Here is a 19,192-nt window from a genome sequence, read left to right as displayed (position 1 = left end):
CCGTTGAGAGCATACTCACCAACTGCATCTCAGTGTGGTATGGCAATTGTCCTGTAACGGACCGCAAAGCACTCCAGTGTGTAGTGAAAACTGTCCAGCAGATTATCGACACCCAGTTGCCCACTATTGAGGACATCTATCATAAACGCTGCCTGGGCAGTGGGAAAAGCATTATCAAGGATGCATCTCACCCAAACCATGGATTTTTTACTCTCCTCCATCCGGTAGGTGCTACAGGAGCCTCCACTCCCGCACCAGCAGGCACAGGAAGAGCTTCTTCCCCAAGGCTGTGACCCTGCTGAACCTCACATCACAGCACTAAGCAGTATTGCACCCATATTGTACTGTCTCAGTACTTCTATATTTGTGTGCTGTAACACTTACTTTTTATTCACAGTTATTTTATAAATAACACTGTCCTTTGCTTTTCTGGTCAGATGCTAACTGCATTTCATTGGCTTTGTGTCTGTACTCGGCACAATGACAATAAAGTTGAATCTAATCTAATCTAATCTAATCTAATATATTAAAAAGTCAAATAAGAGGGAAAAAAAGTATTGAGGTAGTGTTCATGGGTTCAATGTCCATTCAGAAATCTGATGGCAGAGGGGAAGAAGCTGTTCCTGAATCACTGTGTGTGTGCCTTCAGGCTTCTGTACCTCCTTCCTGACAGTAACAATGAGAAGATGGCATGTCCAGGGTGATGGGGTCCTTAGTGATGGCGGCATGTCCTGGGTGATGGGGATTCTTGATGATGGATGCCGTCTTTTTGAGGCACAACTCCTTGAAGTTGTCCTGGATACTACGAAGGGCTAGCACTCATGATGGAGATGACTGAGTTCACAGCTTTCTGCAGTTTATTTTGATCCTGTGCAGTGGCCCCTTCATACCAGATGGTGATGCAGCCAGTTAGAATGTTCTGTTTGGTGACTTACCAATTCTCCTCAAAACTCCTATTGAAATATATCTAGTGTCGTGCCTTCTTTATAATTGCATCAATATGTTGGGCCTAGGATAGATCCTCAGATGTTGACACCCAGGAACTTTCCACTTCTAATCCTTCAATGAGAACTGGCGTGTGTTCCCTTGCTGTACCCTCTCTGAAGTCCACAATCAATACTTGGGTTACTTACTGATATTGATTACAAAGTTGCTGCTGCGACGCCACTCCTGTACGCTTTCTCTTCACCATCTGAAATTCTGCCAACAGTAGTTACGTCATCAGCACGTTTATCGAAGGTATTTGAATTGTGTCTAGCTACACAGTCATGGGCGTGGAGAGAGTAGAGCAGTGGGCTAAGCACACATCCCTGAGGTGCGCCAGTGTTGATTATCAGTGAGATGTAGCTGATTCTCAGTAGCCTTCTCCATCCAGAAACAGTTAGTGGATGATCTGTAAATGCTGGCAACAACCATGGATCATGAATGAATAAAAAGCTTCTGAACATTTACCAAATTGTTAGAGACGTGACAATGAAAGCTCCTTTACCATTGCTGACTTTTCATAACCCAAGTTAGTGAACAATGAAAGAAGAGTAAAATACTGCCAGTGCTGGTGCAGACTAATACAGTCAGGGAGTCCCTAGTTTAATTTGCAGGCCGCTAATTAGCTTCTGGAAATTTAATAATAAGGAGCTCATTATTGTATTAATTTGCGTTCCATCCAGTCATGAGCCCTAAGTTGTCACCTTACTGAAATCACACAGAGCACTTTTATCTGTGAGCCAAAAGGTGAAGAATTTTAATTCTATTCCAGCGGGTAAAACACGAAAATAGATACATTAAATGCTGCATGAATGCGACCCAGTTGGAGAAATGGTCTTCCAGATGCTGCATTAAACTTGGTATTAGAGTCATAGAAAAGTACAGCACAGAAACAGGCCCTTCAGCTCACCTAGTCCATCCCGAGCCATTTAAACCTCCTACTCTCCACGACTTTCACTCGGTACCAAAGCCATCCATACCCCTACCATCCATGCCCCTATCCAGACTTCTCTTAAACATTAAAATTGAGCACACATGCACCACTTGCACTGGCAGCTCATTCCATACTCTAGTCATAGTCATACTTTATTGATCCTGGGGGAAATTGGATTTTTGTTACGGTTGCTCCATAAATAATAAATAGTAATAAAACCATAAATAGTTAAATAGTAATATGTAAATTATGCCAGGAGATAAGTCCAGGACCAGTCTACTGGCTCAGGGTGTTTGACCTTCCAAAGGAGGAGTTGTAAAGTTTGATGGCCACAGGCAGGAATGACTTCCTATGATGCTCTGTGTTGCATCTCGGTGGAATGAGTCTCTGGCTGAATGTACTCCTGTGCCCACCCAGTACATTATGTAGTGGATGGGAGACATTGACCAAGATGGCATGCAACTTAGACAGCATCCTCTTTTCAGACACCACCGTGAGAGAGTCCAGTTCCATCCCCACAACATCACTGGCCTTACGAATGAGTTTGTTGATTCTGTTGGTGTCTGCTACCCTCACGATTCTGAGTGAAGAAGTTTCTCCTCATTTTCCCCTTAAACGTTTCACCTTTTACCATTAACCCCACTGAGGTAGTGCCACCCAGCGTCAGTGGAAAAAGCCCACTTGCGTTTACCCTATCTATACCCCTCACAATTTTGTATACCTCTGTATACGTTCCAAGGAATAAAGTCCTAACCTATTCAATCTTCCATATAACTCAGTACCCCCAGACACGGTAACATCCTGGTAAATGAAGAAACACAATAGAATTTAGGAGAATCTATACAATGTGAGAAAGAAGACAAACTGTGCAAATAACAAAATAATGGAATGGCAGAGCTGACATGGATAGGACAAATGGCCTGATTCTGCTCCTATGTTTTATGGTTTTATGGACCTTGACAGATACATTAGCTAAGCTGAAAAGACTGAATGCAGTGTTCCCTCTAAGGTGTGCGCATGCACACATTTTTTGCTCCTAGTGTATAAAGGAATTGCACGAAGAATTTGTGCCATGATGGACTTTAGGACCCAGGGGAGCCGGGGTAGCTCAGGAATCTCCACCTGCGGTTGCTGCTGAGCCGAGTCAGGAGTAAGTCAGTGTAAATATAAATTTGCAGAGTGAAATAAACACAATTCAAGAATTATTGATCCGTTGACTTTAATGGGTTAACAGCACCCATCAATGGATCAGGAATACTGCGGATTCAGCAGCAGCCACAGCGGGCATTTCCTGAGCTTCCCTGCATCCTAAAGCCCATCCTCGGGATGCAAATTCTTTTGCAATTCTATTAGCAGAAGATGTGTGTGTGGCAAACATCTTAGAGGGTACATTAATTGAATGTCTTCAGAACAAATATTTCAGATAGTTCCCTATGCTAGTATGATGCCTTCCAAGACAGATTGAATTTAAAAGCTGTGGTCTGAACAAATGCTAGGATGAGATGGGATAAGGCCTACTTCGATAGATGAAACTGAGCAATGGTTAGTAACGGTAAATGTGAGCATCCAAATCTACAGTATTGTGTGTATGTAAAATATTCTGTAAAGCAAATAAAAATAATGAAATGAAACATTTCTAAATAATCAAAAAATTACTACAAGGAGTGGGAAACAGTTTAAAAAAAAACACCTGAATCAAATCAGTATTTGGTGTGACCACCCGTTGCCTTTAAAATGGCATCAATTCTTGATAAACTGTTGTGCAGTTTTATAAGAAAAGTAGCTGGTAGATTGTTCCAGGCATCTTGGATAATGTGGCACAGTTATTCTGCAAACTTTGGCTGTCTTGCTTGCTCCTGTCTCTTCAGGTAATCCCAGACAGCCTTGATAATGTTGGGATCAGGTCCCTGTGGAGGCCATACCCTCTGAAACAGTATTAAAAAAACTAGGGTGCTGAAGACTTTTGCACAGTACAGTATTTAGAAGCAGATGATATTAAGCGAAGGCCCATCTGCTTTATCAGGCAGGTGTCAAAGATTCTGTAGCATTGTTTCCAAAAAGAACAAGGGATTTATTTCTGGTGCTCTGGCTGTTATTTATCCTTCAGTTAACATAAGTAAAACAAATTATTTTCTCATCACAGTTTTTGCTTTTTGCTTGTGTCTAAAATCCTTTCCTATATTAGCACATTTCAAAAGTAGTTAAATAATTGCAAAGCTCCTAAAGCAGAAAGATTGTTCCTTTTATTGTGCAGGGATGGTGTCTAACTCTAATTTTATTTTGAACAAATAATTTCATTTTGTGGGGAATGAAATGCCCATCAACACACATTAGGCTGAAATAATAAGCAAGGCTAGGGTAACTTTGTCATGGACAATTGATGATAACTTTATTGAAAGTTCTTCTCTTTATTCCCCAGCTGCTCCTCTTGCCTTTCCCCCGCATGCCAGCAAACCATTTATACTTGGAGCGGATACTGTTGGAGATGGAGAGATGAGCTTAGGCGAGCTGGCTGGGCTGACTGTCACTAATGACAATGATGTAAGTGCTTAACCTCTTGTGCTAACTTCCCTAGCATTGTAAGAAAAATTGTTTTAAATTATAACATTGAAATCTTGATTTATGAACTATTGGGTTCACTGAGCATGAGACTGGTGACCACAAGAGAAAGCACTGTTATTTAGACCACTCAGGCTTTTATTCTTGCCAAACCTGCAGGTACTGACTCATCCAGCTGAGTTCCACGAGCACAAGCAATCCTGATTTGTCAAGTACGAGTGATCCCAGGCAGTTAAACCATGCAGGACATCCCTCACAACACGCTGAAGGAACTCAACAGGTCGGGCAGCATCTGTGGAAAAGATCAGTCGATGCTTCGAGCTGGAACCCTTCGTCAGGACTGTCCTGACGAAGGGTTCCGGCCCGAAACGTCGACCGATCTTTTCCACAGATGCTGCCCGACCTGTTGAGTTCCTCCAGCGTGTTGTGAGTGTTGTTTTGACCCCAGCATCTGCAGATTATTTTGTGTATGCAGGACATCCCGCTTTGGGCTTCTCTAATGTGTGCACAACATCTAGATGTTCATACTGCGTAGTGACAGGGACTATGACCAATGGCTTTTTTTGTTCTTCAACCTTGTAATCTAGAGTCAGTGGGTGTGTTTATATAACACACACAAAGTGTTGGGGCAACTCAGCAGGTCAGGCAGCATCTGTAGAAAGGAATTGTGCACTGATAGTAATTGCACTGAATGACAAATTTTTTCGAAAGTGTTAATTCCTTTGAAATTTTTTTGTGTTTATGATAGGCCACTTGAAGCTGAACACAAATATAATTTCAGACTACTTGTATCATGCTGGCCATGCTTATCACTGACACCGCCAAGATTTGCAGGGAATGGGAATGCAGAAAATGAATCTTTAGTGACGGGTTGCACTTCATGGTTTTGTACGTGTGAAGCATGTTGTCAACTAGCTGCACATAGTTTGGTGCTCTGTAGTTGCCAAGAAAATTTTCAACAACATTCTTGAATGCCTTCCATGCAATTTTCTCCGGTCCCACTAGTTGTTCAAATTGTCCGTCATTGATGACCTGTTTGATTTATGGACCAACAAAGATGCCTTCCTTAATCTTGGCATAAGTTATTCTCACTTGAATTATGAATTGAAATAACAAATGTAGGCAATTCCAAAAAAAATGGTGTGTGATAGGGAAACTTCAAGGTGATTTTCATGATCAGGAAGCAAAATCTTTATAGGGTGCAATCTTAGTTTCTCAAACGCAGCATTAGGGTCTGACATATAACGTGCAACTTCCTGAGCAGATTGCTTTGTCACAATGATAGCTAAATATTACCAAGGTCCGTCTCTCCCCCCCCCATATGATTTTCTCCATCAATCCAAAATATTGTGCAGAGAGGTCGAAATAGCGTAATTTCTGTCCCTTGTTTTCAGATGTCCGATAGTAAGGATGCCTTTAGGAAGACCTGGAATCCTAAGTATACACTGCGGAGTCACTTTGATGGGATCCGTGCGCTGGCATTTCACCCGGAGGAGCCAGTGCTCATTACTGCTTCAGAGGATCGCACACTGAAGCTATGGAACCTGCAGAAAACGATCCCTGCCAAGAAGTAAATTTTATTTATCTAACTACTTAGAACAATGTTTCTGTATTATTAGAATAAAGAGGAAAATCTGGTTGATAGAATGATACTCATGATGTGCATACAGTCACGGGGGGTGACTTACCTCACTAAGAAACTACATATTGTAGTGGGCTTCTGATCCACCAAGTTGGATAGTGGGTTTGGCTAGTTTTAACCCAAAGCTTTGTAGGTGAATGCACACAAGCAAAGTGACCTTAGTTGTTGCCCAAAGATTGGGGCAGCACAACAGTGTGACGGTTAGTGTTACATTATTACAGCCAGTGGCCTGGGTTCAATTCCACTGCTATCTGCAAGGAGTTTTTACGTTCTGCCTGAGACCACATGGGTTTTCTCCGGGTGCTCCAGTTTCCTCTCACGTTTAGAGTCGTATACTTTAGTAGACTAACTAGTCACATGGGCTCAATGGCCAAATGACCTGAAACTGTGCTGCGCCTCTAAATCAAATTTGCTTCAGACCCTTGCCTCTTTCTTAATTTCCATCAGTCTTAAATGCTTCATGATAGTTTTTATACTGTGGTAACATCTTTATACACATCCTTGAGTATAATTGTATTACTAGTAAAAGAATGATTTCAGCTACTGTGACCTAATGATCTGAAATCTTCCTCCTAAACTTCTCTACTACTCTGCTCATTTCAGCATCTCTTTGATCAAGTTTTGGTCCTTCTGTGGCTCATCATTAAGTATCATTTGAGGGTACTTTTGAAGTGAACATAGAACACTATAGCACAGTAGTATCTGGCTCACAATGTGTTCCTTTCTAAAAGTCTCTTAAATGCCCCTAATTTATCTTCCTCTTCCACTAGCCCTGGCAAGGTTTTCCCTGTACCCGCCACTCTGTGTTTTTAAAAAAAAACTTTGCTTTGACATACGCCTTCACTTTTCTCCAGTTGCGTTAAAAGTTATTCCATCTGGTATTACCCTTTTCCATGCTGGGAAGAAAGTCTCTGCCTATCCACTTGATCTGAGCCTCTTATCATTTTGTATAGCTCTATCAACTCATCTCTTGTACTTCTTCATTCCAAAGAGAAAAGCCCTAACTCACTCAATCTATTTTCATAAGACGTGCTTTCTAACAGAGGCAGCATCCCTGGTAAATCTCTGCACCCTTGGATTGTTAATATGTTATATGGTTATAGTTTTTGTGGTCACAAGGAATCTGGCCTGGAGAGCTTAAAGACAAAACATCATACCATGGCTATAGTAGTTTAGAATTCTGACGTGAGATCATTACTATGACAGCAAAAAGAGCTTCCCTGTGCAACTAATCTGAGGGTACTCATTGCTGACAATGTATCCTCTGGTTCCAGCACAAACTTGCCTTACACAAGAATCTTGTGTCGTGGATGACTTGCGAAGGGCATGTGATTGTTAGTGGGCCAAATGGAACTTTTACATATTTCTTTTGTACTTTGAGAGACTTTGAAATTCAAAGTAAATTTATTACCAAAGTACATATATGTCAGCATATACAACCCTGAGACTCATTTTCTTGTGGGCATACTCAACAAGTCCATAGAATATTAACTATAACAGAATCAATGAAAGGCTGCACCAGCTTGGGTATTCAACCAGTTTGCAAAATACAACAAAAACAAAGAAGTAATAATAATAGATAAATAAGCAATAAATATTGAGAACATGAGATGAAGAGTCCCTAAAAGTGAGTCCATAGGTTGTGGGAACATTTCAATGATAGGGCAAGCAAAGTTGAGTGAAGTTAACCTCTTTGGCTCAAGAGCCTGATGGTGATGGCAGCAGCGAGAAGAGAGCTGACCTGGGTGGTGGGTTTGGTGGGGGGGGGGGGGGGTGGTCCCTGAGGATGGATGTTGCTTTCCTATGACAGTGTTCCATGTAGATGGTGCCAAGATGGACTGGGCCATATCCACTCTTTGTAGGATTTTCTGTTCAAGGGCATTGGTATTTCCATTCCAGGCTGTAATGTATCCAGTCAATAGACATCTATAGAAGTATGCCTGATTAGGGCTTAAAAATGTACTGGGATTCAGATAGAATGTGGCACATTTTGGACCAGAAGAATTGATATTGTTAGGTTTAAGCTATTCTTTGGGTGTTCACAGAAAGTCAAAAAGATCTGAAAGTGACTAAAGAAAATTTTAGTGTTTTTTTGAGAGTAATTATGCTTGAGTATTTTATGAGCGAAAAAAATGTTCTGCACTGTTTAATCTTGTTTTCTTTTAGGAGTACTGCATTGGATGTGGAACCCATTTATACATTCAGGGGTCATGTGTGAGTATAATTGGACTCTGCTGCTCCATCAGACTTATTTTTTGCACTTTTTATATAACTGAAAATTTCCTAATTTTTAACTTTTTTCTGCCATGTTATTTATTTTGGTTCATATTCTCTGACAGTGTGATATGATGTGACATTAGTAGTGCAAGCAAACAGCTGACATCCACTCCTGATCAACTGAAACTGGCTTATTCTGTAGCACAATCGGTTTCTGATTTGATCCAGATTCTGTGCCAACTTGATCTCATCAGAACTGAAGTTGTTAAATAGCTAAATATCCATTTATCAAAAAGCCAATACTGTTCTCCAGTGTCAGTCAGAGAGAAATTACTACATGTACTTTACTGCGTTGCTACTGGTAAATTATCTGGCCATTTTCTACGCAGTCTGGTGATCTGTTTATCTCCTGTTGTTACAGAGACCCAGTGTTAGCAATAGCTGTTAGTTCCAAAGGAGATCAATGCTTCAGTGGAGGGCTTGATGGCACAATTTGCTGCTGGAATATTCCAAGTTTGAACACTGACCCATATGACACTTACGGTATGTACCAAGTAGCACTTACACATAACAATACAGCATTCTAATGCCTCTCCTCTCCTATCAGATTCCTTCCTCTCCTGCCCTTCACCTTTCTCACCCACCTGGCTTCACCTATCACTTAGCTATCCTCCTTCCCCTCCAACCTTCCTTCTAGCGTAGCCTCCAACCGGATAACATAAATACTGATTTCTCCTTCCAGTGAAAAATAAATTCTCTCACCCTCTTTCCCCACCCACCCCCTCTTCCCCACTCTGATCTTTCACCTCTTCTCACCCTGAGTCCCACCCTCCTTTCCTTTCTCCTATGGTCCACTCTACTCTCCTGTCCGATTCCTTTTTCTCCAACCTTGACCTTTCCCACCCATCTGTTTTCACCTATCACCTTCTAGTTATCCTCCTCCCCCTCCCCCAACGTTTTATTCTGGCACCTTCCCACTTCCCCCTCAGTCCTGAAGAAGGATCTCGGCTGGTTACATCAACTGATTGTTCATTTCCATCGATGCTGCCTGACCTGCTGAGTTCCTCCAGCATTTTATGTGTGTGCTGCAGCCTTTTTTGTGTTTCTGATGACTATATATATGGTTTGCTGATGAGACATGAATGTAGTATCACTAGGGAAATGCATTGCCTACAATGATAGACGTCAAATAAAAATTATTTGCAACAGCATCATTATCATCTTCATTTTGTGCAGTGCTGTAAGACATGGCATTTGTGGTCTTCTGTGTGCCTTTAAGCTGTTCTCTATCCATGACCATGATTATTCTTGGAAAATTTTTCTACAGAAGTAGTTTGCCATTGCCTTCTTCTGGGCAGTGTCTATACAAGACGGTGACCCCAGCCATTAGCAATCCTCTGCGGAGCTTGTCTGCCTGGCAAGTTCCTCTGTTTTTGGAAGAATGCTATGTTTTCACAAAAGTTTCCTTTCATTAGACAAATGCCCTTGCTTGAATTAACTAACTCTGTTAGCAGTGCAGCGTATTCTCCATCCTACATGTTCTCGTCGCCTCGTCAAAGGATACTCCATCTGACCGAGAGGGCAGTCTAGCCACAAGTTAGTTTGACATAGTCAGCTCAACCCTGTAATGTCTCATTTCATTGATGTGTTATTCTGACTGCACCCTCCTTTATTGAGAATGTTTTAAGTAAATGTTAACACAAGAGTACAATCAATGGTTGACTTCTATCCAAGACCAGTAGCAAACGCAGACTTGGCTCTAATGAAAGTTTATTAGCGACTGTTGACATCAGGAAAAATAAATCCCATATAACCATTATTGAACACGTTTTAGATACCAACAACAAAAGTCAACAATTTTGGGACAGAGAAATAAAGAAATAACTATATTAAAAAAAAGAAATAAAGCAGAAACAACACACATCAAAGTTGCTGGTGAACGCAGCAGGCCAGGCAGCATCTCTAGGAAGAGGTGCAGTCGACGTTTCGGGCCGAGACCCTTCGTCAGGAGTTGGCCATTCAATCTCTAGATACTGAGATACTGCTTTTCTAATCATGACCATGGATGATCACTAGAATTCACTACTTAATTCTATTGAAATTTGCATATTATTCTCATCATCACCTCAACAGTGTATGACTAATGCTGTTGCTCAGCTGGCGAGGTGGCGATACATCTCTGCCAAAGGAGGTGTAAGGAGCTCCTTCTTCCGCTAGCCTGCGGGTTACCCCGGGCGAGGTGTAGCACCTGCTTTCCTTCCCACCACCCCGATCAGGGTCACCTGTAGCCATGGGAGTAGGTGGTGGACGGTCATATGAGCAGCTGGTGCATATCACAAGTCCTGGTTATGTGACCACTGACGCCAGGTAAACAGTCTCTGAAGAGTATTAACAATGGCTGGGGCCGCCTGTCTTGTAAATACTCTGCCTAAAAAAAAAGGCAAAAGGCAATGCAGAATAAATTGCCAAGAACAATCATGGTCATGGAATGACCACGATCACCCATGTCATATGACACAGCTCATAATGATGATGATAATTAATCTTCAATCATCATCAGGTTTCTGAACCAGCAGGGATAATCCCGCTCATTCAACACTGAACTGTTTCTCCATCTCATGAACTCATTTTCAAGGACTCTACAGCTCATGTTCTCAGTATTGTGTTTTTCTGTATTTGCACTTCTTTGTCTTCTTTTGCACGTTGGTTGTTCGTCAGACTTCATTTGGGTAGATTCAGCTGTATTTCTGTTTTACTGTGAATGCCCGTGGAAAAATGAATCTCAAAGTATATGGTGACATAGACATTCTTTGATAATACATTTACTTTGAACTTTGATTTGCATGTGTCTGCTGCTGTTATCCTGCTAGGAGGTAGTGTTGCCAGCTTTAGGAGGTGGTTTCAAATTAGTCTAGACCTGTATCTGCAGTGCATGTAGGCAGTGTGTGATGATGGAGAGAATTAATAATTAGGTCACTGGTTGAGCTGTTGGTCAAGTTGGCTGTTTCATCCTGGAATTCTGAGTATTGTTGGAGTTGCTTTCATCAGGGCAAATTGAGACCATACCTTGCTACTATTTTTGAGTTATAGATGGTTTGGAGGCTTTGGGTTATCAGGTAGTGAGTCAGCTGCGACTGGGCATCCTGTTTCTCAACTGCTGTTCTATTCATTGTATCCGTTGTACTGTGTACAGGTCTGGTCGCCCCACTGAGGATGTTGATGCTTTGGAGAGGGTTTGATGCAGAAGAGGTTTACCAGGATTCAAGGGCTTGTGCTATCACGAGAGGCTGGATAAACTTGGGTTGTTTTCTCTGGAGCGGTGCAGGGGAGACCTGATAGAGGTTTACGAGATTATGAGAGGTACAGATAGAGTGGACAGAGTGTATTTGTTTCCCAGAGTTGATATATCTAATACCAGAGGGCATGCATTGAGAAGAGGTAGACTCAAGGGGGTATGAAGGGTCAGTTTTTTCACTCAGAGAGTGGCCAATGCCTGAAATCTACTACCTGGTATGGTGGTAGAGGCAAATAAATTAGAGGCTTTTAAGAGGCATTTGGGTAGGCACATGGATGTAAGGAGAATGGAAGGATATGGAGCAGTGTTTAGCCCTCTGCTGTACTCCCTCTATACCCATGACTGTGTGGCTAGGCATTTCTCAAATACGATCTGTAAATTTGCGGGTGATAGTTGGTGGAATCTCAAATGGTGATGAGAGTGAGTACAGGAGCGAGATATACCAACTAGTGGAGTGAGATATACCAACTAGTGGAGTGGTACCACAGCAACAACCTTGCACTCGACATCAGTAAGATGAAAGAGCTGACTGTGGACTTCAGGAAGGGTAAGACGAAGGAACACATACCAATCCTCATAAAGGGATCAGAAGTGGAGAGAGTGAGCAGTTTCAGGTTCATGGGTGTCAAGATCTCTGAGGATCTAACCTGATCCCAACAAATCAATGCAGTTATAAAGAAGGCAAGACAGTGGCTATACTCATTAGGAGTTTGAAGAGATTTGGCATGTCAACAAATACACTCAAAAACTTCTATAGATGTACCATGGGGAGCATTCTGACAGACTGCATCACTGTCTGGTTTTGGGGGGGGGGCTACTGCACAGGACCAAAAGAAGCTGCAGAGGGTTGTAAGTTTAATTTAGTAGCCTACAAAGCACCCAGGATATCTTCAAGAAACAGTGTCCATTATTAAGGAGCTCCAGCACCCAGGGCATGCTCTTTTCTCATCAGGGAGGAGGTACAGGAGCCTGAAGGCACACACTCAGCGATTCAGGAACAGCTTCTTCCCCTCTGCCATCTGAATCCTAAATGGACATTGAACCCATGAACACTACCCCACTTTTTAATATATTATTTCTGGGGTTTTTTGCACAATTTTTAATCTATTCAATATACATATACTGTAATTGATTTACTTATTATTATTTTTCTTCTTTATTATGTATTGCATTGAACTGCTGCTGCTAAGTTAACAAATTTCACAACACATGCCAGTGATAATAAACCTGATTCTGATTCTGTTGTAGGTAGGAGGGATTAGTGTTTGAGTGTTTTTTGATGTACTTTTTAGTTGGTTTGGCACAACACTGTGGGCCGAATGGCCTGTTCCTGTGTCGTACTGTTCTGTGTACCACGTTGGCTGCTTCTGTTGAGTTCGTGCCTGAGGTGAGCCCACAGGTCTTGCCATTGAATGTTAGAACTTTGACGGTTAGACCATCCTTTTAGATGTGGTTATTGCCTAGCGCTACGTGGTACAAACATTACCTGTCTCCTTTCAGACCTGTCTGAATGTTATGTTATTTCCACCCTGGCTGACTACAATATTGTTTCATGAAGTTCGTCCTTCAGCAGATTGAATCAATATGTTCTCTTTTTTTTTTTACAGATGACAGCATTCTATCCAGAACACTAAATGGTCATACAGATACGATTTGGGGGCTTGCGTTTAGTACCCTGAAGAATCGCCTGATTTCGTGTTCGGCAGATGGAACTGTCAGGTTATGGGATGCAGCTGCCAGTCCAGCCTGTGTTAGCACCTACAACAGAGAAAAGGGTGAGTATGGGCAAATGCACAGCTCTTATGGAATAATTGAGAAGGGAGGGGGTATGTTGAAAGGAGAGACATGTACATGGATCAATGGCTGGCAGGGAGAAAAAGTAGGGTATCACACACTGGGTGTGTTCTTGGCATGGGGTGAAGAACGGGAGAATAAAAAAAGGATCTTTGATTCCTGGATATGCAACATTGTTGTTCATCCTTTCCTCCATCACCTTTGTTCAATTAAAGCAGAGTTTGTACCGAAAGATCTAAGCCGGGGGTTCCCAAACTGGGTCCACAGACCCCTCAATTATTGCTAACAGTCCATGGCATAAAAATAAATTAGGAACCCCTGATCTAAAGCAAAAAGGGAGAAAATAAAACACGAGGAAATCTTCAGATGCTGGAATTTCAAGCAACACACATAAAAGTTGCTGGTGAACGCAGCAGGAGAGGCAGCATCTCTAGGAAGAGGTACAGTCGACGTTTCGGGCCGAGACCCTTCGTCAGGACTAACTGAAAGAAGAGCTAGTAAGAGATTTGAAAGTGGGAGGAGGAGGAGAGATCCAAAATAATAGAAGACAGGAGGGGGAGGGATGGAGCCAAGAGCTGGACAGGTGATTGGCAAAAAGGATATGAGAGGATCATGGGACAGGAGACCTAGGGAGAAAGAAAGGGGGGAGGGGGGAAGCCCAGAGCATGGGCAAGGGGTATAGTGAGAGGGTTGTAAGTTTAATTTAGTAGCCTACAGAGGGACAGAGGGAGGAAAAGGAGAGAGAGAAAAAGAAAGTGTATACAAATATATAAGAATAGTATGTATTTTATGTAATAAAGAATACTAGGAATTTCGTAGTACAGGTAGAATGTTTGTTCTTCCAGTCTTTAGCCTCTCCAAGCTATTGAACGAGGCAAAGTGGTCTACAAAATCCAGTGTGTGGCCTGCAGCAAATATTACGTTGGCCAAACTGGGAGAAAACCATCCACAAAGGTCAATAGGCGTTAACTGGCTGTTAAGCAGCATAACCAACTCTCCCTAGTCTCAACCCATGAAAATCGAGAGAGGCACAAATTTGACTGGGCATCAGTGAAAGTCATGGTACAAGCAAACACATGGCATGCAAGAGAATTCCTAGAAACATGGTTTTCTACGAACAGTTCTATAAACAGACATGTCAACCTCGATCCCATTTATAAACTAATGTGGGCAAAAATTCCAGACAGCACACAGGTATGCCACACAACCAATCGGTGACACGATCACCTCCCTACATCACAATTGAGTTTCTGTAATGACAGCCAGCCAACCAACTGATCGATAAGTATATAAAAGCAGAGAACAACTGAAGTCAGCCATCAACGATTCAATCTATACATTTTCCAAGTTATTTCCTTTGGTCTCTTCATAAAGTCGTGCCATTCTTTATTGGATGATCTTCCTTTGGATTCGACCATCATCTGATAACCTGCCAAATTCACTGTTACTCTTGACCTTTTGAGACCAAGAATGTCACCTTTATTTTAAACACTGGGGAGGCTGCTACACTTGATACACAAACTTGAAACCTTGGGATTCACAGGTTCGGAAACAGTTACTAACCCTTGACTACTAGGCTCTTGAACTAGTGGAGATAACTTCACTTGCCCCATCTTTGCAATGTTCCCACAATCAATGGACTCACTTTCAAGAGCTCTTCATCTCAGGTTCTTGATATTGATTGCTTATTTATATTATTGTTTCTTCTTTTTGTACTTGCACATCTTGTTGTCGTCTTCACTCTGGCTGATAGCCCTAGTTTGATGGTCATTCATTGATTCTGTTATAGTTCGTATTCTCTGGATTTGTTGAGTCTGACCACAAGAAGATGAATTTCAGGGTTATACGTGGTGACATATAAGTATTTTGATATTAACATTTACTTTGAACAGTAACACAGTGGAGCTGCTCCCTCCCTCGCATATCCAGTGATTTGGGTTCCATTCTGATTTAGTGTTGATTTGTGGAGTGTCTATGTCCTCCCCATGATTATATGGGTTTCTCTGGCTGCTGCAGTTTCTTTCCACGTCCTGAAAATGCACAGGTCAAAAGATTAATTTCCCCAAGTGTCAATATGAAAAGTGGAATCTAGAGTGAAAGAGTAAGTTAATGGGGAAAGTGAGAAGAATAAAATGGGTTAGAGTCGGATTAACGTAAACATGTTTTTTGTAGTTGGTTCACTGTCTGTACCAAAGGACCTGTTTCCATGATGTATCTCTTGGTGGACACCTTCATGTAGTAAGAAAGTAATCATAAACAGTGACCTCTCCCCCGTCTTAACCCCTGAGGCAGCACAAGATGGGACTCCCATTTGATAATCAATATAACTGTTTACTTTTTCAGTTTGAGCCCAAATTTGGTTATATTCTTAATTCAGACTTTATTCAATTTTTTCCCCAGAAAATGGGATTCCTACCTCCGTGGCATTCTTAAGTGACCCTGCTCATGCCGTGACTTCCTTCACCAGTGGAGATGTGGTCATCTACGATTTGGAGACACTGCAGCCAGTCATCACCCTGGATTCGAAAACATCTGACAGTGGTAAGCTGACCAGAGGCTAGAAGAAGCAAGGAGGGCCTGTCCTCTACACAGAAGCAATACTCCTACCTTGAAATTACATGTTTTATTTGCTCAGAGATACAGTATGGTAACAGGCCCTCCTGGCCCAATGAGCTCACGCTGCTCAATTACACGCATGTGACCAATTAACCTGCTTGAATGCGGGAGGAAACTGGAATACCTGAAGGTTACAGGGTGAACATACAAACTCCTTACAGATAGTGGCAGAATTGAGCCCTGGCACTGTAATTAATACCCGCTGTGCTGCTGTCCCATCCAAAGGGGAAGGGGAGGTTAATGGAAAGAATCCCTAACTGTTTAACTTAGAAATGATAAAGAGTTGTTTGTAAGTGGCTTACCAGTTCATACCATTTGTTGTATTCTTAGGATTGTAAGCAAGGCCTGTATTTAATGCTCATCCATAATTTTCCCTGTGAAGGAAGTGGATTTCTTTTTATATTTGATCAATTAGGTATGGGTATTGGGGTGGAGATATGTCTCCACCAAAGGAGATGTAAGGTGCTCCTTCCCTCCACTAGCCTGCAGGTCATCCTTGGGCAAGGTGTAGCACCTGCTTAGCCCCCAGTCAGGGTCATGTGAAGCCATGGGAGCAGGTGGTGCATAGTCATATCACGAGTCCTGGTTATGCAACCACTGATGCCAGACAGACAATCTCTGAAGCGTATTGATAATAGTTGGGGTCACTCACCTTGAAAAGACACTGCCCAGAAGAAGGCAATGGCAAATCACTTCTGTAGAAAAATTTGCCAAGAATAATCGTGGGCACGTAGGACCATGATCACCAATGTCATACAACACGGCACATAATGTTGGTGTTGAATCAAGTGTATCAATGAGGGAGAGGAGTCATTGTAGTTTGCATACAGGGCATTTTGGCCACCTGGATTCAACATTGGCTCAGCAGTAGGAGACAGAAGGTGATTTAGAGGGATTTTTAATGATTGATTGCCTTTTACTAGTGGTGGTCCCCAGGAGTTGGCGCTGGGAACTGTGCCAATTGTAACATATGTGAAATTTTTAGACTCTGTACCCACTTGAATAGTTACACCTGGAGGGTGCGTAACAAACAAAAGTTAAATTATTGTCAGAAGTAAAGTAGGAAACTTGTTTTGCATGCTATTCATGCAGATAATTTCATTACAACAGAGCATTGAGATAGTAAAAACAATAACAGTATGAAGACGTTAAGCATTTGGTACTCTGCATTGTAGGCATGATTGTAAAGCAGGTGAATTGCAGTTGACATTAAAGGGGAATCAAGGCTGCATACTGAGGAGAGAGTAGTGACCTCTTGACCTAGTAATATTCAGCCATCATCTTTCTGTCACTTAACAATGAAGAAAATTGAGGTGTCCAAAATAAGACAGAGTCTATGCTGGTGGCGTAGCGGTATCCACACCCGGACTTCGGAACAAAAGGTCCAGGGTTCGAATCTCCTTGCAAGCTTTCCATCCGTGCTGAGTTGAGCATCAAGCTAGCAACTCGGCCTTGTAAAATAGAGAAATGCTAAAGAAATGGCAAGGTTGCTGCCCGATGCGCCAAACAAGGCACGGGGAGGAATTTTTAGTATCCCTATCCGTCATATGAGAAACCTGAGTTCAATTCTAAAACAGGTTAAAAAATAAATAAAATAGAAGGATTCTGGAAGTATTTAGCATCTTGAGTCCTCTTCAGATTTCTAATGAAAATTAACCCCTTTCCCTTCTCACAGATGCTGACTGACCTGCTGGCTATTTGCAATGTTTTCTGTTTTTATTTTAGATTTCCAGCATCTGCAGTTTATTTTAGACTTCCAGGTCATTGCCTATCTGCTTCCCTCACAGTCTACAAGTATTAAAATTTGGCTAAAACTCGGAATGCAGAATCAGGTTTAATAAGACAAAGACAAAGGAGCAGAAGTCAGCCGTTCGGCCCATCGAGTCTGCTCCGCCATTTTATCATGAGCTGATCCATTCTCCCATTAAATCCCATTCCCCCGCCTTCTCACCATAACCTTTGATGCCCTGGCTACTCAGATACCTATCAATCTCTGCCTTAAATACACCCAATGACTTGGCCTCCACTGCTGCCTGTGGCAACAAATTCCATAGATTCACCACCCTCTGGCTAAAAAAATTTCTTCTCATCCCTGTTCTGAATGGGCGCCCTTCAATTCTTAAGTCATGCCCTCTCGTACTAGACTCCCCCATCATGGGAGACAACTTTGCCGCATCCACTCTGTCCATGCCTCTCAACATTCTGCATCTCCCTTGTCTAGCCTACTTGTAATTTCCTCAAAAATCACTGCTCTTGTTTGACCCTAGTTAATTTTGTAGAGGGTGGACTTTAAAACATGACCCTGAGGTGCAATTTTTCAGGGCAATGTACACAAAATGCTGGAGGAGCTCAGCAGGTCAGGCAGCATCTATATCTATAGCTGAGAATGAACAGTCGGCATTTCGGGCCAAGACTCTTCAGCAGGACTGGAGGAAAAAAGATGAGGAGTCAGAGTTAGAAGGTGGGGGGAGGGGAGGGAGAAACGCAAGGTGACGGATGAAAGCGGGAGGGCAAGGGCTGAAGTGAAGAGCCGGGAAGGTGATTGATGAAAAAGATACAGAGCTGGAGAAAGAGGAGTCTGATGGGAGAGGACAGAAGACCATGGAAGAAAAGGCAGGGGAAGGAGCACCGAAGGGAAATGATGGGCAGCTAGATGGTGAGAGAGGGAGACAGGAATAGGGAATGATGAAGGAGGGGGTGGGCTGGAGGTTCAAGAAATCAATGTTCATGCCATCAGGGTGGAGGCTACCCAGATGGAATATAAGGTCTTGCTCCTCCAACTTGAGTGTGGCCTCATCACAGCAGTAGAGGAGGCCATGGACTAGGTCCAGGGACCGGTTCACTTGACTTCAGGCACTGTCTGGAGTGCACATGCACCTTCGTAGGTTCAGCCACACGCTCCAGTTTTGTCCCATATCGGAAAGTCATCTTGATTGTTAATTGGCACAGAGTGTAGGTTAATGGCAAAAAATAATCAAAGGGGGATTGATGGACATTTGTGTGTAAGGTACGTGGATTGGAAGGGTTTACAAGCTGAATGCAGATAAATGTGACGAGCTCCAGAAGGCACCTTGTCGGTGTGGACCGTGTTACATACTACACGGAGCAAAAACTACAATGGAATAGTGTTTTTACTGACTCAAGTTAGTTA

The 19,192-nt window shown here is 42.4% G+C and overlaps 1 protein-coding gene across 2 annotated transcripts in view; it reads left to right on the top strand.

Moving 5' to 3' along the window:
- The window catches only part of LOC140203776 (striatin-3-like), an 84,594-nt gene that overhangs the window by 46,377 nt on the left and 19,025 nt on the right, over positions 1-19,192 (top strand). For both annotated transcript variants that reach the window (XM_072269843.1, XM_072269842.1), the window contains exons 9-14: positions 4,338-4,459; positions 5,872-6,047; positions 8,286-8,333; positions 8,758-8,879; positions 13,239-13,406; positions 15,826-15,966. In XM_072269843.1, the coding sequence (XP_072125944.1) occupies positions 4,338-4,459; positions 5,872-6,047; positions 8,286-8,333; positions 8,758-8,879; positions 13,239-13,406; positions 15,826-15,966 (777 nt within the window). The remainder of the gene's footprint in view (positions 1-4,337; positions 4,460-5,871; positions 6,048-8,285; positions 8,334-8,757; positions 8,880-13,238; positions 13,407-15,825; positions 15,967-19,192) is intronic.

The sequence above is a fragment of the Mobula birostris genome, chromosome 10, assembly GCF_030028105.1.
Source record: "Mobula birostris isolate sMobBir1 chromosome 10, sMobBir1.hap1, whole genome shotgun sequence".
Classification (NCBI taxonomy): domain Eukaryota; kingdom Metazoa; phylum Chordata; class Chondrichthyes; order Myliobatiformes; family Myliobatidae; genus Mobula; species Mobula birostris.
Note: the sequence above shows the minus strand (reverse complement) of the source record. Positions and strands in the feature narration are given on the sequence as shown.